At 44.3% G+C, this 26486-nt stretch overlaps 1 protein-coding gene across 2 annotated transcripts in view; it reads left to right on the top strand.

Annotated features, from left to right (window-relative positions):
• Positions 1–26486, top strand: part of pak5 (p21 protein (Cdc42/Rac)-activated kinase 5) — a 155245-nt gene that overhangs the window by 111476 nt on the left and 17283 nt on the right. For both annotated transcript variants that reach the window (XM_083791002.1, XM_083791001.1), the window contains 3 exons: positions 23094–23306; positions 23745–23886; positions 26311–26465. In XM_083791002.1, coding sequence (XP_083647128.1) covers positions 23094–23306; positions 23745–23886; positions 26311–26465 — 510 coding nt within the window. The remainder of the gene's footprint in view (positions 1–23093; positions 23307–23744; positions 23887–26310; positions 26466–26486) is intronic.

The following is a 26486-nucleotide window of genomic DNA, read 5'->3' as shown; positions in this document are numbered from 1 at the left end:
AGACAGAGAGAGGACAGAGAGTGTGGAGACAGAGAGAGGACAGAGAGTGTGGAGACAGAGAGAGGACAGATAGTGTGGAGACAGAGAGGACAGGGAGTGTGGAGAGAGAGTGTGGAGACAGAGAGAGGACAGAGATTGTTGAGACAGAGAGAGGACAGAGAGTGTGGAGACAGAAAGAGAGGGTGGAGACAGAGAGAGAGAGTGGAGAGAGAGAGAGGGGGGGGGGTGGAGAGAGAGGAGAGAGAGAGGGGCGGTGGAGAGAGAGAGAAGACAGAATACACTTATTACACTATTACACTAAATACACTTATTACACTATTAGACTTATTACACTATTACACTTATTACACTATTAAACTTATTACACTTCTTACACTATTACACTACTATTACACTTATTACACTATTACACTACTATTACACTATTACACTATTAGACTTATTACACTATTACACTACTATTACACTATTACACTTATTACACTACTATTACAATTATATTACACTACTATTACACTATTACACTAAATACACTACTATTACACTTATTACACTATTACACTACTATTACACTTATTACACTATTACAAATTTAGACTTAATACACAATTTCACTATTACACTATTGCACTACTATTACACTTATTACACTATTACACTACTATTACACTTATTACACTATTACACTAAATATACTTATTACACTATTACAAATTTAGACTTAATACACAATTTCACTATTACACTATTGCACTACTATTACACTTATTACACTATTACACTAAATACACTTATTACACTATTAGACTTATTACTCTATTACAGTTACTAGTATCTCTATTAGAGAGAGAGAGAGAGATAGAGAGATAGAGATATAGATATAGACAGAGAGAGAGAGAGAACAATATGCACAAATAAGAATCACAGGCTGAGTTGTCACTACCCGGATTTGAACCAGTGACCCTGTGGTCCAAAGGTGAGAGCTCTACCGACTGAGCTAAGCAGACTCTGTCAGTTGACTCATTCTATACAGTAACATGCAGTATAGGTATTAGCTCTGCCAACCGTATTTGGAAGACGTATTGGTTGCATGAGAGGTTTCACAAGACAGAATTTCTTTATTGGCTCATAAAAACTTCATTTTTTCACTTAAAAGAAATCTGTTACGATTTTTTGTTCGTATAAGTACAAAGTTCAAGTGTAGACGTTTTTGTGCATTTTGATCAAAGATCCTGGGAGAAGATAGATTTTTAATGGTTTTCATATAATTCAAAATGGCGGGTAATCTAAAGGTCAGAGGTCAAAAGTCAGAATATGGAAGTTGTTCGGCATGAGGAGACACATATGTGTATCAAAGTGTCATTTCCAACGGTCAAACAGTTCATTAGATATGCACATTCAAAGTTTGCATTTTCAACTTAATTTTCAATTTCAGTGCTATAGCGCCACCATTTGGCCAATGGTCATGGGCTTCACATAGTCACCGTTTGGCATGGCCCTCTACCAGATTACCGAGTTTCACGAAAAGCGACTGCACGGTTCAGTCAGAACAGCTATTTTTGGCGGAAGGAGAAGAAGGAGAAGAAAAAAAACTACAAAAAATATAGCTGCAAGCAGCGATAAGGCGGGACCAAGGAGATAGAGAGAGAGACAGAGAGAGAGAGGACAGAGAGTGTGGAGAGAGAGAGAGAGAGAGAGAGAGAGAGAGGGTGGAGACAAAGAGAGAGGGTGGAGACAGAGAGAGAGAGAGACAGAGAGGACAGAGTGTGGAGACGGGGACAGAGAGTGTGGAGACAGAGAGAGGACAGAGTGTGGAGACAGAGAGAGGACAGAGTGTGGAGACAGAGAGAGAGGGTGGAGACAAAGAGAGGGTGGAGACAGAGAGAGAGTGGAGAGAGAGCGAGAGAGACAGAGTGTGGAGACAGTGAGAGGACAGAGTGTGGAGACAGTGAGAGGACAGAGTGTGGAGACAGTGAGAGGACAGAGTGTGGAGACAGTGAGAGGACAGAGTGTGGAGACAGAGAGATGACAGAGAGTGTGGAGACAGAGAGATGACAGAGAGTGTGGAGACAGAGAGAGGACAGAGTGTGGAGACAGAGAGAGGACAGAGTGTGGAGACAGAGAGAGGACAGAGTGTGGAGACAGAGAGAGGACAGAGAGTGTGGAGACAGTGAGAGGACAGAGTGTGGAGACAGAGAGAGGACAGAGAGTGTGGAGACAGAGAGAGGACAGAGAGTGTGGAGACAGTGAGAGGACAGAGTGTGGAGACAGTGAGAGGACAGAGTGTGGAGACAGAGAGAGGACAGAGTGTGGAGACAGAGAGAGGACAGAGTGTGGAGACATTGAGAGGACAGAGAGTGTGGAGACAGAGAGAGGACAGAGTGTGGAGACAGAGAGAGGACAGAGTGTGGAGACAGAGAGAGGACAGAGTGTGGAGACAGAGAGAGGACAGAGTGTGGAGACAGAGAGAGGACAGAGAGAGGACAGAGAGTGTGGAGACAGAGAGAGGACAGAGTGTGGAGACAGAGAGAGGACAGAGAGTGTGGAGACAGAGAGAGGACAGAGTGTGGAGACAGTGAGAGGACAGAGTGTGGAGACAGTGAGAGGACAGAGTGTGGAGACAGAGAGAGGACAGAGTGTGGAGACAGAGAGAGGACAGAGTGTGGAGACAGTGAGAGGACAGAGTGTGGAGACAGTGAGAGGACAGAGTGTGGAGACAGAGAGAAGACAGAGTGTGGAGACAGAGAGAGGACAGAGTGTGGAGACATTGAGAGGACAGAGAGTGTGGAGACAGAGAGAGGACAGAGTGTGGAGACAGAGAGAGGACAGAGTGTGGAGACAGAGAGAGGACAGAGAGTGTGGAGAAAGTGAGAGGACAGAGTGTGGAGACAGAGAGAGGACAGAGAGAGGACAGAGAGTGTGGAGACAGAGAGAGGACAGAGTGTGGAGACAGTGAGAGGACAGAGTGTGGAGACAGTGAGAGGACAGAGTGTGGAGACAGTGAGAGGACAGAGAGTGGACAGAGAGTGTGGAGACAGTGAGAGGACAGAGTGTGGAGACAGAGAGAGGACAGAGTGTGGAGACAGAGAGAGGACAGAGAGAGGACAGAGAGTGTGGAGACAGTGAGAGGACAGAGTGTGGAGACAGAGAGAGGACAGAGTGTGGAGACAGAGAGAGGACAGAGAGAGGACAGAGAGTGTGGAGACAGAGAGAGGACAGAGTGTGGAGACAGAGAGAGGACAGAGAGTGTGGAGACAGAGAGAGGACAGAGTGTGGAGACAGTGAGAGGACAGAGTGTGGAGACAGTGAGAGGACAGAGTGTGGAGACAGAGAGAGGACAGAGTGTGGAGACAGAGAGAGGACAGAGTGTGGAGACAGTGAGAGGACAGAGTGTGGAGACAGTGAGAGGACAGAGTGTGGAGACAGAGAGAAGACAGAGTGTGGAGACAGAGAGAGGACAGAGTGTGGAGACATTGAGAGGACAGAGAGTGTGGAGACAGAGAGAGGACAGAGTGTGGAGACAGAGAGAGGACAGAGTGTGGAGACAGAGAGAGGACAGAGAGTGTGGAGACAGTGAGAGGACAGAGTGTGGAGACAGAGAGAGGACAGAGAGAGGACAGAGAGTGTGGAGACAGAGAGAGGACAGAGTGTGGAGACAGTGAGAGGACAGAGTGTGGAGACAGTGAGAGGACAGAGTGTGGAGACAGTGAGAGGACAGAGAGTGGACAGAGAGTGTGGAGACAGTGAGAGGACAGAGAGTGTGGAGACAGTGAGAGGACAGAGTGTGGAGACAGTGAGAGGACAGAGAGTGGAGACAGAGAGAGGACAGAGTGTGGAGACAGTGAGAGGACGGAGTGTGGAGACAGAGAGAGGACAGAGTGTGGAGACAGTGAGAGGACAGAGTGTGGAGACAGAGAGAGGACAGAGAGTGTGGAGACAGTGAGAGGACAGAGTGTGGAGACAGTGAGAGGACAGAGTGTGGAGACAGAGAGAGGACAGAGTGTGGAGACAGTGAGAGGACAGAGTGTGGAGACAGTGAGAGGACAGAGTGTGGAGACAGAGAGAGGACAGAGTGTGGAGACAGAGAGAGGACAGAGTGTGGAGACAGTGAGAGGACAGAGTGTGGAGACAGAGAGAGGACAGAGTGTGGAGACAGAGAGAGGACAGAGTGTGGAGACAGTGAGAGGACAGAGTGTGGAGACAGAGAGAGGACAGAGTGTGGAGTCAGTGAGAGGACAGAGTGTGGAGACAGAGAGAGGACAGAGTGTGGAGACAGTGAGAGGACAGAGTGTGGAGACAGAGAGAGGACAGAGAGTGTGGAGACAGAGAGAGGACAGAGAGTGTGGAGACAGTGAGAGGACAGAGAGAGTGGAGACAGAGAGAGGACAGAATACACTTATTACACTATTACACTTATTACACTATTACACTACTATTACACTATTAGACTTATTACACTATTACACTACTATTACACTATTAGACTTATTACACTATTACACTACTATTACACTATTACACTACTATTACACTATTACACTACTATTACACTAATTAACTAATATTACACTATTACACTATTACACTATTACACTAAATACACTTATTACACTATTACACTACTATTACACTATTACACTATTAGACTTATTACACTATTACACTACTATTACACTATTACACTATTACACTTATTACACTATTACACTATTACACTATTACACTATTAGACTTATTACAATATTACACTATTACACTTATTACACTACTATTACACTTATTACACTACTATTACACTTATTGCACTATTACACTATTAGACTTATTACACTATTACACTACTATTACACTATTACACTATTAGACTTTTAACAATATTACACTATTACACTTATGTTACACTATTACACTACTATTACACTAATAGTACACTATTACAAATTTAGACTTATTACACTATTACACTACTATTACACTAATTACACTTATTACACTATTACACTACTATTACACTTAGTACACTTATTACACTTATTACACTATTACACTATTAGACTTATTACACTATTACACTACTATTACACTAATTACACTATTACACTTATTACACTATTACACTACTATTACACTTAGTACACTTATTACACTTATTACACTATTACACTATTAGACTTATTACACTATTACACTACTATTACACTAATTACACTATTACACTTATTACACTATTACACTACTATTACACTTATTACACTTATTACACTTATTACACTATTACAAATGTAGACGTAATACACAATTTCACTATTAAACTATTGCACTACTTTTACACTATTACACTTATTACACTATTACACTATTACACTAAATACACTTATTACACTATTAGACTTATTACTCTATTACAGTTACTAGTATCTCTATTAGAGAGAGAGATAGATATAGAGATAGATATAGAGATAGAGAGAGAGAGAGAGAGAGAGAGAGAGAGAGAGCAATATGCACAAATAAGAATGTCGCTAACCGGATTTGAACCAGTGACCTTGTGGTCCATAGGTGAGAGCTCTACCGACTGAGCTAAGCAGACTCTGTCAGTTGACTCATTCTATACAGTAACATGCAGTATAGGTATTAGCTCTGCCAACCGTATTTGGAAGACGTATTGGTTGCATGAGAGGTTTCACAAGACAACATTTTATTATTGGGTCATAAAAACTTCATTTTTTCACTTAAAAGAAATCTGTTACGATTTTTTGTTCGTATAAGTCCAAAGTTCAAGTGTAGACGTTTTTGTGCATTTTGATCAAAGATTCTGGGAGAAGATACATTTTAACTGTTTTTCATATATTTAAAATTAGTGGGTAATCTAAAGGTCAGAGGTCAAAAGTCAGAATATGGAAGTTGTTCGGCATGAGGAGACACATAAGTGTATCAAAGTGTCATTGCCAACGGTCAAACGGTTCATGAGATATGTACATTCAAAGTTTGCATTTTCAACTTAATTTTCAATTTCAGTGCTATAGCGCCACCATTTGGCCAATGGTCATGGGCTTCACATAGTCACCGTTTGGCATGGCCCTCTACCAGATTACCGAGTTTCACAAAAAGCGACTGCACGGTTCAGTCAGAACAGCTATTTTTGGCGGAAGAAGAAGAAGGAGAAGAAAAAAAACTACAAAAACAAGAAGTGACCAAAGTCACTGCGTGTCTTCTTGGTCCCTTAACAAGAAGTGACCAAAGTCACTGCGTGTCTTCTTGGTCCCTTAATGACCAGTGATTTAGCAGCACTGAGGTCACTGGCAAACCTGGAGAACCAGTAGAGAGAAGATCCCCCCAGTGACCAGTCCCTCACTGTCACCCTCCTACTGTCTCTGTCTGTCTGTCTGTCTGTCTGTCTGTCTGTCTGTCTGTCTGTCTGTCTGTCTGTCTGTCTGTCTGTCTGTCTGTCTCTGTCTCTGTCTCTGTCTCTGTCTCTGTCTCTGTCTCTGTCTCTGTCTCTGTCTCTCTCTCTCTCTCTCTCTCTCTCCCTCACCCCTTGCTCTCTCATTCTCTGGCTGTCTGGCCGGCCTGCCCAGTAGATAGATGGTTGGCAGCCGCTAATCTAGTCTCCCCCGGTGGAAGCGGGGCTCTAAAGCACATCCAGACAGTATTACCCCGCTACGGCTGTCCCTCTCTCTCTGAGCGCCCATCAATTAACGCTACACACACTGACCATGGAGCAGATAGCCCTGAGAGAGGGCGAGAGACACAGACACAAAGGACGAGAGAGATACGTGGAGACAGAGGGAGAGAGAGAGAGAGAGAGAGAGAGAGAGAGAGGCACCGAGAAAATAAGACAAGATAGGGCGGGAGAGGAAGATGGGAGAGGAAGATATATGGGCGGAATAGAGAGAGAACGAAGGGGGCTGTTTAGATTAGGTGGAGAGGAAGAGGCGCGAGAGAGAGAGGTCACATGGAGCTGAGAATGCAAACATGTCATACTGTACAATACATATACACATAATGTTTCACACTATACACAACATACTCATATTTATTTAACCCATTCTGACCCGAGATCAGATTCTATAAACGTCTTCTACATCCTGACAGTTTTCTGATAAAGCTATGTTTCTATGTCAGTCGTTCTTCGATTTTTCAAAAATAGCAGACCTACAAGCTCGTATCGCGCCACTCGGTGGCGCGATATGAGCTTGTAGATCTGCTATTTTTAAATAGCTAAAGCACGACACGATGCCGACACCAAAATGGGTTCCCGTTCAGAATGGGTTAAAAGCACTTTTTTTGGTCTTGGTCACCTTTGTAAAGTTTAGTTTACCTTACTAGTGATTATGGCCACTCAAATATATATATTTTGCCTGTATGACTATATAGGTTAGTACTGTATGATTCAAGGAAGAGATCAATTGAGATTAGATCAAACAATATCATACAGTATATAAAGCTTTCTATTACAGTATATATCTCCACGGACGATAGGCTATGATCTCCCTTTGTGTGTGGAAAGGCTCACATACGTATGAATGTATTGGTGCTTGGAAAGCACTCTGTGGCGTTCTTCGCCTGTGACATGCTCCACTGGAGCACTGACAGCAGCTATTGGAGCCTGGAGGTCACAGAGAACCCATACAATACAGCCCCGGTCTGGGTCTGGGACCCCCAGGGGTCCTTGAGGGAGTTCCAGGGGTTAAATTAACATTGATTACAATATAAATCGGGGTCCCCCAGAGATAAAAAATGCCATTAAATGGGGGTCCGTTAGACTAATGCATGTCCAACTGGGGGGGTGCTTGAAATTAACCCATTCTGACCGGGCACCCATTTTGGTGTTGGCATCATGTTATGCTTTAGCTATTTAAAAATAGCAGATCTACAAGCTCACATCGCGCCACCGAGTGGCGCGATACGAGCTTGTAGGTCTGCTATTTTTGAAAAATCGAAGACACTTTTAGAATCTGATCTCAGGTCAGAATGGGTTAATAATTAAACTGTCAGGATGTAATAGACATTTTTAGAATCTGATCTCAGGTCAGAATGGTTGAGAATCACTGCTAGAGCCGTATTGAAAATCTAATCTTACGGGGGTCCCTGGCACAACTTTTCAAACGGGCGTCCGCAGGCTGATAAATGTCAATTTAGGGACATGGAAAAAGTTTGGGAACCACTGCAATACAGTCAATGAAAATCAGCGACAGACAAGTTCTCCATCCATCGATACCGTTAACCAACTGAATGTTGATCCATCCTCTAGGGCTCCACGCTATAGTGTCTTGTCTGTTTTTGCTCCGCATTAACCCATTCTGACCTGAGATCAGATTCATACGAGGTTTCCGCCGGACACACACTGGTCTGATGAACCCATTCTGACCTGAGAACAGATTCTAAAAATGTCAGTCGCTCTTCGATTTTTCAAAAATAGCAGACCTACAAGCTCGTATGAGCTTGTAGATCTGCTATTTTTCAATAGCTAAAGCACGACATGATGCTAACACCAAAATGGGTTCCCGTTCAGAATGGGTTCAATATCTTCGCTGAAGATTGCTAGATCTGCAAGCGCGTCACGCCGCAACATGTTGTTAGCTTGTAGATGTAGATCTGCTATTTTCTGTGAAGGTTTTTCCCCCCCAGAATATGATGTGATCCTTGGGTTTAAGTGGTTAACTCAACGACCGCAGCGCAATTTATGGCACACCTAATTAGACTAGTAATAAGGTGTAATTAGAAATAATGTTTGTTATTAGAATTTTTTTATTAGACAGAATCACAGAAACAAAAGCAGTCATACCCTAATCATACACAATTATCCCCACTATTATGTTCTGATTTAAGATCGAATGAAACTTCAACATTTTTGTCACATCACAGGTTTCAGCGTGTAAACAGAAAAAGTGAAACTTGATCGTCGTACAAGCTCACGTCATTTTCAGTTTTCAAGAAAAGGGTAAAGATTTGAGATCGATACAAAGAAGGAAAGAAAACAACATGTCAAATGTTTCATGCTACTGTATCATACACTATTTACAGTGTACTGTACATGAGGTGCATAGTGAAACAAATGGCAATGGAATGAGGCAGTTCAAAGGGCAGCAGAAGTAGTAACGCATATTTCCAACCTAAATCTCATTGTTCTTTGTGAGAACGTTCTCGTCACATGCCTCTTCACATCATTACAATGCTACAGTATTAAAGGTATATTCAGTGATTTCACTTAATTCAAATATCACTTATTTTTTTGTTTTGTTGTGATAATCCTCCCTACTATAGAGTGTGCTGGCCATATAAGGAGTTCCTCCCTGTCCCCAGTTAACCCCTGGGGGTCAAAAAACCTTAGGTTTCGTTTTTGACTCTCTATCCTGATAGAAAAACAGCCAAAAACGAAACCTAAGGTTTTTTGAGTGAAATCACTGAATATACCTTTAAGGGGAAATGTTAAGGTTGTGCATTGTAGTAGACTTTTTTGTTTTAAAGAGTTTTATGCCTTTATTTATAGGACACTAGACTGACAGGAAATGGGGAGAGATGAAGGGGGAGGGGCCATACTAGGTGAATGAACAACGTGACTACTAGGGGGAGGGGCCATACTAGGTGAATGAACAACGTGACCACTAGGGGGAGGGGCCATACTAGGTGAATGAACAATGTGACCACTAGGGGGAGGGGCCATACTAGGTGAATGAACAACGTGACCACTAGGGGGAGGGGCCATACTAGGTGAATGAACAACGTGACCACTAGGGGGAGGGGCCATACTAGGTGAATGAACAACGTGACTACTAGGGGGAGGGGCCATACTAGGTGAATGAACAGTGTGACTACTAGGGGGAGGGGCCATACTAGGTGAATGAACAACGTGACTACTAGGGGGAGGGGCCATACTAGGTGAATGAACAACGTGACTACTAGGGGGAGGGGCCATACTAGGTGAATGAACAACGTGACCACTAGGGGGAGGGGCCATACTAGGTGTGTCTGGATGAACAACGTGACTACTAGGGGGAGGGGCCATACTAGGTGTGTCTGGATGAACAACGTGACTACTAGGGGGAGGGGCCATACTAGGTGTGTCTGGATGAACAACGTGACTACTAGGGGGAGGAGCCATACTAGGTGTGTCTGGATGAACAACGTGACTACTAGGGGGAGGAGCCATACTAGGTGAATGAACAACGTGACTACTAGGGGGAGGGGCCATACTAGGTGAATGAACAACGTGACCACTAGGGGGAGGGGCCATACTAGGTGTGTCTGGATGAACAACGTGACTACTAGGGGGAGGGGCCATACTAGGTGAATGAACAACGTGACTACTAGGGGGAGGGGCCATACTAGGTGAATGAACAACGTGACTACTAGGGGGAGGGGCCATACTAGGTGAATGAACAACGTGACTACTAGGGGGAGGGGCCATACTAGGTGAATGAACAACGTGACCACTAGGGGGAGGGGCCATACTAGGTGAATGAACAATGTGACCACTAGGGGGAGGGGCCATACTAGGTGAATGAACAACGTGACCACTAGGGGGAGGGGCCATACTAGGTGAATGAACAACGTGACTACTAGGGGGAGGGGCCATACTAGGTGAATGAACAACGTGACTACTAGGGGGAGGGGCCATACTAGGTGAATGAACAATGTGACCACTAGGGGGAGGGGCCATACTAGGTGAATGAACAATGTGACCACTAGGGGGAGGGGCCATACTAGGTGAATGAACAACGTGACCACTAGGGGGAGGGGCCATACTAGGTGAATGAACAACGTGACCACTAGGGGGAGGGGCCATACTAGGTGAATGAACAACGTGACCACTAGGGGGAGGGGCCATACTAGGTGAATGAACAACGTGACCACTAGGGGGAGGGGCCATACTAGGTGAATGAACAATGTGACCACTAGGGGGAGGGGCCATACTAGGTTAATGAACAACGTGACTACTAGGGGGAGGGGCCATACTAGGTGAATGAACAATGTGACCACTAGGGGGAGGGGCCATACTAGGTGAATGAACAACGTGACCACTAGGGGGAGGGGCCATACTAGGTGAATGAACAATGTGACCACTAGGGGGAGGGGCCATACTAGGTGAATGAACAATGTGACCACTAGGGGGAGGGGCCATACTAGGTGAATGAACAACGTGACCACTAGGGGGAGGGGCCATACTAGGTGAATGAACAATGTGACCACTAGGGGGAGGGGCCATACTAGGTGAATGAACAATGTGACCACTAGGGGGAGGGGCCATACTAGGTGAATGAACAACGTGACCACTAGGGGGAGGGGCCATACTAGGTGAATGAACAATGTGACCACTAGGGGGAGGGGCCATACTAGGTGAATGAACAACGTGACCACTAGGGGGAGGGGCCATACTAGGTGAATGAACAATGTGACCACTAGGGGGAGGGGCCATACTAGGTGAATGAACAACGTGACTACTAGGGGGAGGGGCCATACTAGGTGTGTCTGAATGAACAACGTGACCACTAGGGGGCGGGGCCATACTAGGTGTGTCATAGACTCAATATGTCAGTTTGTCACCTCCTCCTTCACATTCAATAGATCCCGTGATCTTTTGTGACCAGATGTACGTATATGTATGCTACGGTTGTTAACCCATTCTGAACGGGCACCCATTTTGGTGTTAGCATCATGTTATGCTTTATCTATTGAAAAATAGCAGATCTACAAGCTCATATCGCGCCACCGAGTGGCGCGATATGAGCTTGTAGGTCTGCTATTTTTTTTTTATCGAAGAACGACTGACATTTTTTAAATCTGATCTCTGGTCAGAATGGGTTTAATCAGACCAGTGTGTGTCCAGTGGAAACCTCGTATGAATCTGATCTCAGGTCAGAATGGGTTGTTGGTGGCAGTTCACCATAGACCTGCTCTTTGGTGGGTTTAGTCTGTCTGGCTTATGACTTCTCCAAAGACGACATCTGGGCTTGGTGCAACATTGGTCGTGAACAACTCCATTACCATGATGTTTACAGGACAGAATATGTACATAGAAATACAGGAGAGAACAAAGGCTGAACCAGCCAGTCAACTCAGTGACTGTATGAAAGGTCCCTTTTTCTTTCCTTAATGGCATATGATATTTCAAAGCTTTCCTATTGCAGCATGTCATTATAGGACCGTAATACAGTAGTATGTAGTCCACTATCCCTCCTTCACACACGGCCAGCTGTAGTCGTGGAATAGTGGCGAGGCAAGTGGGGCTTGCTGATGCAGATCCCAGGGTGCCTTGATGAAAAACCATTTAACCTGCACGCCTCAGTAAATAGCTACTCAGGAGAAATGTACCCCCCACACACACACACACACACACACACACACAAGCAGGCACACACACACATGCATACGCACACTTCCAGCAACAGTTATGGAGAATGCAAGACCAGCAGGATTGGAGGCGCACACGGAGGGGGTCATTTTTCTGACAAATGACTGAAATGAGTCTCATTCTGAGGAGGTTGTTCTTCAGCGAGAATGATTTCTGCCATTGAAAACTAAAGGAACACACAGAGAGGACGGCCTTGGCAAGCAAGGACATATGATATTTAACCCATTCTGACCTGAGATCAGATTCATACGAGGTTTCCGCCGGACACACACTCTTCTGATGAACCCATTCTGACCTGAGATCAGATTCTAAAAATGTCAGTCGTTCTTCGATTTTTTTCAAAAATAGCAGACCTACAAGCTCGTATCGCGCCACTCGGTGGCGCGATATGAGCTTGTAGGTCTGCTATTTTTAAATAGCTAAAGCATAACGTAATGCTAACACCAAAGTGGGTTCCCGTATAGAATGGGTTAAGGAGAGTGCAGATGTTCTAATCTACGCAATAGCATGCGCCGTAGACACACCGAGACGAAACCTGGAGACGCAAGTGTGTTTGAATGTCAATCGGAAGCCGAGTGGACAAGCTTATAAATAAGCAATGTTTATTTTCTTCAGATTATTGGTTTAAGACAATCAAATAATATCATATATTGTTTTCCGATCTTTAGTTTTTCAATATAATTGTATTGAGGTATTTAAAGAGCACAGCGTAAGTTTCAATCAGGAACTTAAATCGTTGCTCTTTAGAGATCTCGGTGAAATGATATACCATTACCTACTGTACTGTGGCACATCGAAAAACAAGGGAGAAAACAAACAAAGTGTGATATGTCTTTTATTTTCCTGAACTGAATATTTAAACCATTAAAAGATAGTATATACACTACAGTATGTATTCATAAGCTTGTCCACCCTGCTCTTTGACTTCAATACATTCCTGCACTCACATTTGTTCCCAACCCTCGTGGGTTTATAATAAGACACCAATTTTAACTTTTACAGCATGTTTGCATCTACAAGCTCATAGCGCGCCACCGAGTGGCGCGCTACGAGCTTGTAGGTCTGCTATTTTTTTTAAATCGAAGAACGACTGACATTTTTAGAATCTGATCTCAGGTCAGAATGGGTTAATCAGACCAGTGTGTGTCCAGTGGAAACCTCATATGAATCTGATCTCAGGTCAGCATGGGTTAACGCATTGAGGTTATCGCATTGAGGATGAGCTCCTCACTAACAATGCTGCGTTAAAAACAAAATGAAAGCTATTGTTTCCTGCACCCTGCCCATAATTATGACATATTTTGAGTTTGCATTTGATGTCATTCTGTTTTCAGTGTATTTAATATCTTTGTTCGTCTGATTTGGTTTAGCAATTATCGAGCTTTGCGGTCAAAAGATTTTGCTGTGAAACTGTGAGAGCTTGATCACGACTGATAGCTTCTGCTGGTAAATTCGATAGAACTGGGTGGTGCGTTTGTATCATTTCTATAGCTACAGCATAAGGATTTTATTTAGCAAAAGATATTGGAGCCCGCTGCCCTGATGCAAAATGTTTGGTTTGGTCGATTCTGGTCCTATACTGTAGATGTAGACCACCAATTACCAATGTTTTTGACCCATATTTTGGCAAAAAATTGCAAACATTTTCGAATCAATTTGAAAAACGTTCTTTGATTATAGTTTCTATTTGAGAACTATAGAGCACCGAAGTCCTGACGTAACTCGCTCATCCCTTCGATTCCCCTGGTTCGCGGAAATAATTTCTCTATGGAGAATAACATGGGGTGATCTTAATATCGTCTACTATAAGCGTTGTGGTCCAAAAATAAACAAGCTGTCTCGGCGTTATTGTCAGGGAGGTGTCTCTGTATCGTTTGCGACAGTCAGTCACTCATATATGATACAGTCTGCTTCTAGCGAAAATCTAACTAATTCAGCAGCAGTAACATTAGCGTTTTCTCTCAGTCAGTTGATTCTTCATATCCATATGAGTGAAGCGGCCGGGATGACATGTTCATTTTTCAAACACAGTTCTTATATGAAGCAATCTAAAAATCCTCCTATGGCGATTTCAATGCAACTAAACAAATACATGAACCTGGGGACTGACGTCCTCTACTGAAAGTGACGTCAGACTTCGGTGCTCTATAAACTCAAACGCAAACAAGAATAACCACTGAAGCCGTGTTAAAAAATGTCGGTCGGACTGAGCTGGAATGAAACCGATTGAAGGCGTTTGGATCTTGTGTTTGTCGCTCAGTATAGTTTCCTACAAAAGGAAGTGGGCGAGGAAATAAGACCACGGCTTTAGAAAACAACACTCCCTGATCTGCATGCACGGAGAGGCTTTATTGGGGTAGGAATTAAAAACCAACAGTAAAAAACCTCAGTGTTCATTTAACTACAATAGTGTACAAATGGGTACTGTGTAGGTACGCTATTCTTCTTGGCTCATGGACCTTGTACAACAAAAAAAAGCCTTCTCTTCTCTTTTTCTCTCATTCAATCCACTCACACCGCTGAACTAAACCCTTCTTTTTTCACCGCCGTTGTTGTGTGAGCTGGTTGGGATGTAACAGTAGACAGCATGGGGAATTGGCCACACACACACACACACACACACACACACACACACACACACACACACACACACACACCACACACACAGCTAAGCGTGCATGAGCATGGTACAGCAGCATGCAGCTCCGGGTGACAAATTGATGTTGCAGCACTTTCTCTTTCTGCAGCTTTAGCATAAAACTGGCCGTTGCGATGTTCCACCGCCGAATTCAATTTCACAGTTGAGTTAGGTTGTTGATTACCCTGCCAAACTCAGATTAATGCACGTTTAACCAACATGGATCAGCAGGCCCTTGGCTGACAGCCAGCCAGCAAGCCAGACAGACAGGCAGGCAGGCAGACAGACAGGCAGACATGCAGACAGACAGACAGGCAGGCAGGCAGGCAGGCAGGCAGGCAGGCAGGCAGGCAGGCAGACAGACAGACAGACAGATGATGGGGGTGTGGGTACACTGGGTCATCCCTACAACACATTACCTCCTCCCTGCCTCCCTCTCTTCTCTCTCTACTCCCCGAAAGTGATTGATTAAAGCAGTCCCATTCCATGTAATTATACACCATCCCAACACATCAGCGCTCCCCTCCTCCTGTGTGTGTGTGTGTGTGTGTGTGTGTGTGTGTGTGTGTGTGTGTGTGTACGTGTCTACGTGTTTGGCTTCACGATAGTAAGTGAGGCTGTGAGTCCTGTTATTATCCACCCATGGCAATAATATCACTATATAATAATAACTCATCGTCATCATCATTATTATCATCATATCATCATCATCATATCAACACCGCTACAAAACATTTGTAGCTTTTGTAAGACAAGAATAAATACAAAATTAGCAAAGCAAAAAAATACATTATGATGTGCTCACGTACTGTACCAGTACCAGTACGACGCCCTGGGTCACGGCAGACTGCTAGGCGAGCAACATTATGGAATGAATTCTGTACTGGCCATGTCTTGAGTGTACAGGATTTGATGAGGTCCGATTGACATACTGTATGGAATGTCAGAACAGGTCAGCTCAGGGGGCACGGTGGCACAGTTGGTAGTGCTGTCGCCTCACCGCTAGAAGGTCCTGGGTTCGATTCCCGCTCGGGGAGCTGTGGGTGCTGGCGGCGTGTTTCCTCCTCCGCGTCATCAGTGCCCATACCCGAAGGCGGGGTTGGCGAAAGGGCCTTTCTGTGTGGAGTTTGCATGTTTTCCCCGTGTCCCCTAGGGTAGGTACCCTCACAAAAAACATGCAGTAATCCTGGTCACTAAACTGCCTCCCCCTGGCCAGCCGGGGCGCCTGATGGAGGGGAAAGGAACTGGTTGGAATAACGTGTTCCTTCCACGCGCTACGTCCAACCAGGGAAACTCCCCCCTGTCAGGTGTAAAGGAGCAACTTGGACACTCAGGCATGAAGGAAGCATGAGTTCAAGTCCGTTGCTCTCCCCTTGTCCCCCATATATGGGGACTAGGTTGGTGGAGGGTGTGTAGAGGATCACATTCGATGATTGACACAGGGGTGAAAAATGGGTTACAAAATCATGGGATAAAAAAAATATATATAAAAAAAAAAAGAACAGGTCAGCTCCATATATGGAGATCTAAGGGTGGCAGCGGGGGCAGTGTCTTGAGTGTACAGGGTTTGATGAGGTCTGGCCATATATGGAGCGTGTCTTGAGTGTCCAGGGTTTGATGAGGTCTGATCAACATATGGAATGTCAGAACAGGTCAGCTCCATATATGGAGATCTAAGGGTGGCAGCGGGGGCAGTGTCTTGAGTGTACAGGGTTTGATGATGGCCCAGATAGGGCCGGGCCTTATTTTTCGGGAACAGGTCACCCTCCATATATGGAGATCTAAGGGTTTGAGGTCAAATGTACAGTTGCTAGCCAGCTATTGGAGACGGCCATAATATGGAGCGTGTCACGAGGCGTGACGGACTGACGGCCATATATGGTGGCGTGACGGAGTCACTGACGGACTCACTGACAAGTTTAGTAATCTGCGGTTGCAATAATAAAAAATACGAGTTTAATTTATTTATTAACACTGGATAATATTTGTAAATGTATAATACACCATTTGGTACAGCGCTGATTATTAAACTGTGGACAGTCGGGGACATTTGTCTCCTCACATCCTTGGCAGTTCATTTCACCATGCCTTTATCAGCGTGGATTTAATATCACTTTTCTCAATTTGATGAATGTAGTCATCCGTAAAAGTCTTGGACAGACACATAAGTTGAGACCAAGTAAATAATATATAATATAATATAATATAAGACGCCACAGTTACATTTTTAAGACATCAATATTGTAATTTTATGCACAGTATCAGGCTGTTTATAGGTCTGCTGGTCAAGATTTAACTCATATACCACATTGAAAGGTGTGTGTGTGTGTGTGTGTGTGTGTGTGTGTGTGTGTGTGTGTGTGTGTGTGTGTGTGTGTGTGTGTGTGTGTGTGTGTGTGTGCCTTTATAGGTCTGGTCAGAGCTATGAGTCAGCTTAGCTGAGTCATAAAACGAGGCATTCAATAGATTTCAGCAGTAAGCACTACACTGCCTCACATCATACAGTTGTGTGTGTGTGTGTGTGTGTGTGTGTGTGTGTGTGTGTGTGTGTGTGTGTGTGTGTGTGCTTGTGCGCGTGTGTGCGTGTGAACCATTATTATTACAATTCATGCTTGAACAACAACAAAGGAAATATAAACAGGTGCATCTCTGAGTACTTGTAAAAGAGCCCTTAAAAATTGGCTACAAAATTATATACAGTAGTTACATTTTAGGAATATTGACTACTATTTTTAGTACTAATTGTGGTTAATTTTAGTTGCTCTACTGCCCTTCTGCTGCAATTATCTTGATGTACAAATTGTATGCACTTTCAAAGAGTTTCAGGTATAGGCTATGCACCTTAAGAAGGTGGATAGTTAATGTACAACTTTTTCGGTACGAAGCTTTATATCTTTAGTTATTCATGCTTATTGTTGTACTCTGGTATTTTAGTTTTTATGTTTTATATATGCTCCTTTTATATCATCCAAATGAAATCAATCAATCAATCAATCAATAATATGCATGTGTTCTCTCAGCACTGTTGTGTTTGTTCAAATGTCTTTATAAAGTAAATCAATAATGATTACGATTAAAAGCATTGCCTTCAGTCCATTAACAATCCACTATATCCATATAGGGGTGTCACTGTTTTAAATAGGGCTTAAACCCATTAAAACCAGGAAAGCATCTGTCTCATTGTCTCCACCAGGCCGAAGGCATGGGGGGAGAGTATGTTTTGCATTGCGTCCGTCCGTGTGTCCGTCCGTCCGTGTGTCCGTCCGTCCGTCCGTCCGTGAGCAGCTAATCTCGGCTACCGTTAACCCGGTCGATGCCAAATTTTGCACACACACTCCCTGGATGCCAACGATGAACCTCTGCCCCAAACTTTCCAGAACGGCCTGTTATAGCGCCACCAGGAGGCCGCTTTGTGCAAAACAAGTTTTTGCACAGTACACCTACACATTTTCTCCAAACATCACGCAAATTGGTACACAGTCTCTCTAGAGCCATTCAATGAAACCGGTCTTTCAGATTTCTCAGACTCCATCCTGATTGGTTAAGATTGGCTTCCAAAGTTCACAGGAGTGCTCCGTTTCAAACAAAATGCTGCAAATCATGAACACATCGCGTGATTTCCGTGAAATTGTGCACCCACATTCCCACTAGGCCCAGGACAAAATGCCACATGAACAATTTCAACTCAGCCTCAAGGTGGCGCTATAACTGGCCGAAAAGTGTTTTTACCTCTAACTGCACGGATCTGTGGATAACCTGGTGGAGACCTGTGCCCAGAAGGGCACTTTTTCTAGTTTTAGATTTTAACTATACTGTATATAGCCTAATAGCAACATAGTTTTTTTTCAGAAAACTCTTAGGATTTAGAATTAGGACAGTGGTTTAGAACAGTGGTTCTTAAAAATAGCAGATATACAAGCTCGAGCTTGTTCATCTGCTATTTTTCATTCATCATTTTTTAGTGTGTTTAAAAAGTTTAGCGTAAAAAAGAAAAAGAAAACACAAATCTCTTCTAGTCCAGGGATCCCTAGCACAAACATGTTCAGATGGGGGTCGGATGGATGGGGGTCCGCGACCAAATACATATTTTGGGGGTCCTAGACACGAAAAGGTTTGAAAACTACTGATTTTATTAACCCATTCTGACCTGAGATCAGATTCTAAAAAATGTCAGTCGCTCTTCGATTTTTCAAAAATAGCAGACCTACAAGCTCGTATCGCGCCACTCGGTGGCGCGATATGAGCTTGTAGATCTGCTATTTTTAAATAGCTAAAGCATAACATGATGCTGACACCAAAATGGGTGCCCGGTCAGAATGGGTTAACCCATTACCTCGGGTCTTAGAGGTAGTTTACCGGTAAGTGATATTTGTTGGTTAAAACAAAACGTTTTTTTTTGTTAAAAGGTTAAATCACTATATTCTGGTAGTTATCATTGCTATAGAGCGTTTGTTCAGTAATACAGTTCTCCCTGTCTCTCCAGCTCTTTAATAAACACAAAATACATTTTCAGGTAGGTGACAACATTTCAGCCAATCAGGAGAGATTAATGAGCTTAATTGTCTCCACCAGGCCGAAGGCCTGGGGAGAGTATGTTTTGCCCTCCGTGTGTGTGTGTGTGTGTGTGTGTGTGTGTGTGTGTGTGTGTCCGTCCGTCCGTCCGTTACCAGCTAATCTCCGGCACCATTTACCCGGTCGATGCCAAACTTTGCACACACACTCCCTGGATGCCAACGATGATTGATTGATTGATTGATTGATTGAAATATTTATTAACAGTTTGCAGAATTACAGTACATTTCAAGCACAAACTCAATACAAAGACTGTTAACTGTGAGTGGACGACCCAATTAAGCATTACACTTGTTTACAACAGGGTCCACCTTGTTCAATTCATCAAAACATTTAGAGACGTACAAATAGACACTTCTATATAGTTAAAGAACAGAACAGGAATTCATCATAAAGGAAGCAAAAAGGGGGGTCATGAACCTCGATCTGCCCCAGATTTCCCAGAACGGCCTGTTATAGCGCCACCAGGAGACTGACTTTTGTCCAAATATCTTGCAAATCGTTACACAGTATCTCTATAGTCATGTGCTCAAGACGGATCTGTCCGATATTTCATATTCCATCCTAATAATATTGGCTTTCAGGTTTGGCCTGTTTTGAACAAAAAGCCTCAAATCATGAACGCAGTGTGCAATTTACGTGAAATCTTTCACGCACTTTCCTACTAGGCTGAGGAATATATCCCACCCTTTTCACATTGGCCTGTTATAGCATTCACCAACAGGTGAATTTTTGCAAAACACATTTTTGGAACAAAATGCCTCAAATCTTCCAATTGCCATCAAAGGCGTAAGAAGAGATGGCACCCTTTTCACATTGGCCCATTATAGCGCCACCAGGGGGCCACAACCTGACCTGGCCTGGTGGAGACCTGTGCCCCGAGGGGCACTTTATCTAGTTGTATAGTGTTCCAGTTCCAATTTTGTCTGCTTATTTCTTTGTATCATCACTTACAATTCCACTTGTTTAACCCATTCTGACCTGAGATCAGATTCATACGAGGTTTCCGCCGGACACACACTGGGTCTGATGAACCCATTCTGACCTGAGATCAGATTCTAAAAATGTCAGTCGTTCTTCGATTTTTCAAAAAATAGCAGACCTACAAGCTCGTATCGCGCCACTCGGTGGCGCGATATGAGCTTGTAGATCTGCTATTTTTCAATAGCTAAAGCATAACATGATGCCAACACCAAAATGGGTGCCCGTTCAGAATGGGTTAATCTGTATCCTGACCAGGGGGGCAGTCAGACAGATATTTTGTGAAGCCACAAGGAAATCGGGATTTCCTGAAAGTTCATATAATGGCCTGTTGTGGCGCTGTCATTGGGCCCAAAAAAACCCATAGCCCCATAGAAGTCCATGTATTTGGGCCCAACTTCACCTGTATTACCTTAATAAACATGGTCATGAATACTTTCTGCTTCCAGTCACTAGTTTAAAGTCTCATTTCTAATGTCATAATATTCTTTTTGGAAAATTATGGTCCCATTTATTAAAAAAATGACCATGAAGTCGTGTATGTTCTGAGGGGCGTGGCTACCGTTACAGTCTATGATCGGGATTCCCCTCCCACTCGAGTCAAAATAAAAACCAACTAAGAAGAAGGGGGGGAAGTCCCGCCTCGTTGTCTGGGCCAGCCAATGGGCCAGCTGCATGGCCCAAACGGATCTAGAAAGATGGCGATTTACAATACAAGGACTGACAGGCTTCATTTTACGTTCATGTTAGACCCGGGGAACGCTTTGTCCATATTTTTTACAGTCTATGATCCTGACTGCATTCTCTATCCTGATTGGATAAAATTGGTATCCCAATTTTCTGAAAATGCATTTTCTGTTTAATAAAAAGCTGGTGGAGACATGGAGACTCCTGTTACTGCAGCAAGCACTATATAGCAATGAGTACTATCACATTATTTTACCAAAGAAAATCACTTACACTACCTTTAATGGGTTAAATAGGGCTTTAAGAAGTGGTGTGATGTTACCGCATGTGTTTTGTCCCAGATCTGGGTCCTCCCTAGGCTCCCTGTATGATGAATGGAGCACTTTGAGGAGCTAATGATAAAGCATAGTCCTCTCTCTGCTGGACTGAACGTCCTCCATTAGCCCATTCTGAACGGGCACCCATTTTGGTGTCAGCATCATGTCGTGCTTTAGCTATTGAAAAACAGCAGATCTACAAGCTCATATCGCGCCACCGAGTGGCGCGATACGAGCTTGTAGGTCTGCTATTTTTTGAAAAATCGACATTTTTTGAAATCTGATCTCAGGTCAGAATGGGTTCATCAGACCAGTGTGTGTCCAGTGGAAACCTCGTATGAATCTGATCTCAGGTCAGAATGGGTTAAAATGTGTCCAACGCTAGCTCACTGCTAGCAGCATGCACCTGACCTGGGGAGTGGAGCGGACATTTTGCTATTCACACATCAGAAGGGTTATAGAGAGGGGGGGGGGGGGTTGCACTGAAAACATAAGTAATGAAACTCTCTACAATCCTCTGTATAATATTAAATAGTTGCAACCCTGGGCATGTTGACTGTTTTAGTGCTTTTTAAACCACATTAACATTTGAATGCCAGCAATATGCGGGCGTCTTTCAGGCTAGACTGCCTAATGTTTACCATTCTGACCGGGCACCCATTTTGGTGTTGGCATCATGTTATGCTTTAGCTATTGAAAAATAGCAGATCTACAAGCTCATATCGCGCCACCGAGTGGCGCGATACGAGCTTGTAGGTCTGCTATTTTTGAAAAATCGAAGAGCGACTGACATTTCTAGAATCTGATCTCAGGTCAGAATGGGTTAATCAGACCAGTGTGTGTCCATGTGGAAACCTCGTATGAATCTGATCTCAGGTCAAAATGGGTTAAAGTTACCTTTCAACAGCCACTGCACCGACTGCTGAGTTGCTTGTCATGAATGTCCACTTTAAAACGGTGTAATCGCTTGTTGTAGTGTAGAAAAGTATTCCATAGCAGCCTGGGCAGTGCACAACTACTTCCTCCGGCAAATACTGTACTGTACTGTACTGTACTGTACTGTACTGTACTGTACTGTACTGTACTGTACTGTACTGTACTGTACTGTACTGTACTGTACTGTACTGTACTGTACTGTACTGTACTGTACTGTACAAGCTCTCCTCCATGCTCTGTGTGTGTGTGTGTGTGTGTGTGTGTGTGTGTGTGTGTGTGTGTGTGTGTGTGTGTGTGTGTGTGTGTGTGTGTGTGTGTGTGTGTGTGTGCTTGTGAGCTAAAGTGGTTAAGCCTTTTTTAAGGCAGATTATGTTTTGCTACTGGTAAGTAGTAGATCACTAGTAGTATGGTCACGAAAAGGCTACATATTGTCTAAAAGAAAGCATTGTCATGTTTGCTGTCATGTTTTTATGTTTTTATTTTCATGTTATGTGTGTGTGTGTGTGTGTGTGTGTGTGTGTGTGTGCGTGTGGACCCCAGCAAGATTATTAGCAGCTAAAGGTAAATCCTTATAAACCCAATGAACTCAATAAACCCTCGCCTCTCCTAGGGGGACTATGAGCGTCCATCGCGGGACGGCAGTCCCCACCAGGTGCCCGGCGGCGACACCTACCCTCGAGGACCCCTTAAGCTACCTCAGAGCCACGCCAAGCCGCCCGGCTACCCGCCAGTGCACCTGCCGTACCCGCCAGTCTTCCACCATTACAAGCCCTCGCCGTACCACCACCCCCCATCTCAACCCAGCCCCCCGTACACCCCCCAGGTACAGTATAATGCGCGGTGTGCCGGGGCTTTCACAGCTGTGCAAGCAGATTTGTTGGATAGGACTTATGGATTTGATTATGCAAAAATGTGTCTGACCTATATTAGCCCATTCTGACCGGGCACCCATTTTGGTGTTGGCATCATGTTATGCTTTAGCTATTGAAAAATAGCAGATCTACAAGCTCATATCGCGCCACCGAGTGGCGCGATACGAGCTTGTAGGTCTGCTATTTTTGAAAAATCGAAGAACGACTGACATAGAAACATAGCTTTATCAGAAAACTGTCAGGATGTAGAAGACGTTTATAGAATCTGATCTCAGGTCAGAATGGGTTAGACTAGATACAGCGTGTGTGTGTGCGTGTGTGTGTGCGTGCGTGCATGTATGTGTGTTACGCTGATGTACTGTATATGTTTGCATGTGTTTCCCTTCCAGGGGGCGTACTCCCAGCCTTCGTCTCCCTACATCCCCCCAGGGGCCTACCCCCCTCCCTCCTGGGGGTCCAGCTCAGACACACAGCCCTCCAGGGTCTCCCACGAGCAGTTCAGAGCAGCACTGCAGCTGGTGGTCAACCCAGGTATACAATGAGCTGAGATTATACAGACATACACTTATGCAACCAGTTAAAAGATAAGATAAGATCTTTATTTGCCACTGCATGAGATACAATACAAAAGCAGAGCTTTTTAACGTCAAGTGTTTTTTGTTTTGCTTTGTTTAGTTTTTACTGCCGAACATACCGTCTGAAAATATTTTGTGCCAGGTTTTGCCATTTGGTTCTATTATTTGTACACTCTGGGGGTCCTTGAAATGAAACGGTAATTGTGTTGCTGCTGTCCTGGGACTGGAATTGAGGCTGCGATATAGCAATAGATTTGAATTGATATTAAAAAACGACAGGACAACCCACTAAACCAAACCACAGCGTAGTCAGGGATATTGTAAGGCGTACCGTGAGGTGTAGTCACTGGGACAAACATGCCAGGCCGCTGCCATGGTCCTTTAGGTTTTATTGCGGTGGGTTTCAATTATGTGCCACAGGGGTCCGTGTGTGCTGCTCAGGCTGCCATCCTAACCCAACAGGACGCCAGATGACTTTGCTAATTAGCTCTGCCTCTCTGGCTGTAGGTGTGCTCGTTAGTGAAATCACCTGGTTGGGTCTGACTCAGACCTCCACGGTAGAACAAGGCAATTGATAACTTGGCACAGTCAGTCAGTCAGTCAGTCGACTGGCCATTGATGCGCACGAGGGGGGCAAACGGGATGCAGAGGTTTGGTGAAATGCATTGTAGTCAATGAGAGCCGACAGGACCGTCTTGTGAACAATTTGTTAACTGGTTCAGGAATATAAAATAAAATATATACTACTATTACCGGATGTTTTCTTGTTCACTTGTTTTTTTGACATGCACACTGTATAATTTTATTGAGGCATCTAAACAGCCAAACATGTATAGTTTCTAGCCAAATTATAGTCTACCCCATTGCACAGCCACAATGCAGTGCATTCCATCCACCTCCCGGCTGCAGTTTACTTCCAGTGTGAAAAAATCTGCCAGCTGGAATTGCTGGATAGAGAAAATGACGTGGAATCGATGACTGTACCTTCTTTTTAATGACCTTGGTGCATAACAGTCCTTTTTCAAAGCAGCCATTTTAACATTAATTCCATGTCAGCGTGCTGCTAATGTGTATGTTGACTGACAGGAAAGGTCCTGCTACATTCTTAATATGTATCGTATCGCTGGTAACACCCATCTTTACCATGTTATGCCAATATGGCTGTGCCAATTTAAAGGTCCATTGAATACCACACTTAGTACGACTCTAGTGTGTTATGTCCAGCTAGGCCTACACTGTTTGATTTCGACCATTTACCATGAGAACCTGCATCTCCCGTCCGTCAGTTAGTCATATATGGTCACGCCTCGTGACATCACGCCTCCATATATGGTCACACCTTGTGACACGTCACGCCACCATATATGGCCATCTCCATATATGGAGATCACGACGCTGACCAGTGACCTCATCCAACCCTGGATAGCCATACATGGAGAAGACTGGATCATCACCTAGATCTGCATATATGGAGCCGGCCAGCTACATCTGACCTCAAACCTCAAACCCTTAGATTCTCCATATATGGAGCTGACCTGTTCTGACATTCCATATGTTGATCCTTCCCCCGTTCTTCCTGTTCTGACATTCCATATGTTGATCCTTCCCCCGTTCTTCCTGTTCTGACATTCCATTATGTTGATCTGACCTCATCAAACCCTGTAGACTCAAGACACGCTCCATACTGTATATGGCCAGTACAGAATTCATTCCATATGTTGATCTGACCCCCCCCCCCCCCCCCATGGCAAAGCGCCAGCGCTCGCCCAGCAGTATACTGTCTGAGCGTCACCCAGGCGGATATGTGCACGCGACCCTTTGGGGGCGAGGTCGCTTCTCGCCCTCAGGGCGTCTAACTGGTACTCACAGCTTAGCTTGCTATATCTGCATGCTGATCTTTGCATGTCTGTCTGTGTGTGTGTGTAGTACGTCTGTGTCCCTGCCTTTTCCTACATTAGTACTGCTCAGGGCACTGTATTAATAGAACCCTCTAATAGTTAGGATCGGTAATTGAAGGGGTCAAATTTCACTGAGCAGTTGAGACGAAGAACCATCTAAGTCCATTATGCATAATGTATCAATCATGGATAAGGGGTCACGACCGACGGGCCTTTTCGGGGAGGGATCAGAATAACCCATTCTGACCTGAGATCAGATTCATACGAGGTTTCCACTGGACACACACTGGTCTGATTAAACCCATTCTGACCTGAGATCAGATTCTAAAAATGTCAGTCGCTCTTCGATTTTTCAAAAATAGCAGACCTACAAGCTCGTAGCGCGCCACTCGGTGGCGCGCTATGAGCTTGTAGATCTGCTATTTTTCAATAGCTAGCTGGTGGAATGTGTAACAGTCCTCATCAATGTTTTCCGATGTCAGGCGACCCACGGGAGTACCTGGACAGCTTCATAAAGATCGGCGAGGGCTCCACGGGCATCGTGTGCATCGCCAGCGAGAAGCACAGCGGCAAGCAGGTGGCCGTGAAGAAGATGGACCTGAGGAAACAGCAGAGGAGAGAGCTCCTGTTCAACGAGGTATAGGACTGTTCTTTTCCT

The sequence above is a fragment of the Protomyctophum parallelum genome (assembly GCF_964188405.1).
Source record: "Protomyctophum parallelum genome assembly, chromosome: 19".
Taxonomy (NCBI): domain Eukaryota; kingdom Metazoa; phylum Chordata; class Actinopteri; order Myctophiformes; family Myctophidae; genus Protomyctophum; species Protomyctophum parallelum.
Note: the sequence above shows the minus strand (reverse complement) of the source record. Positions and strands in the feature narration are given on the sequence as shown.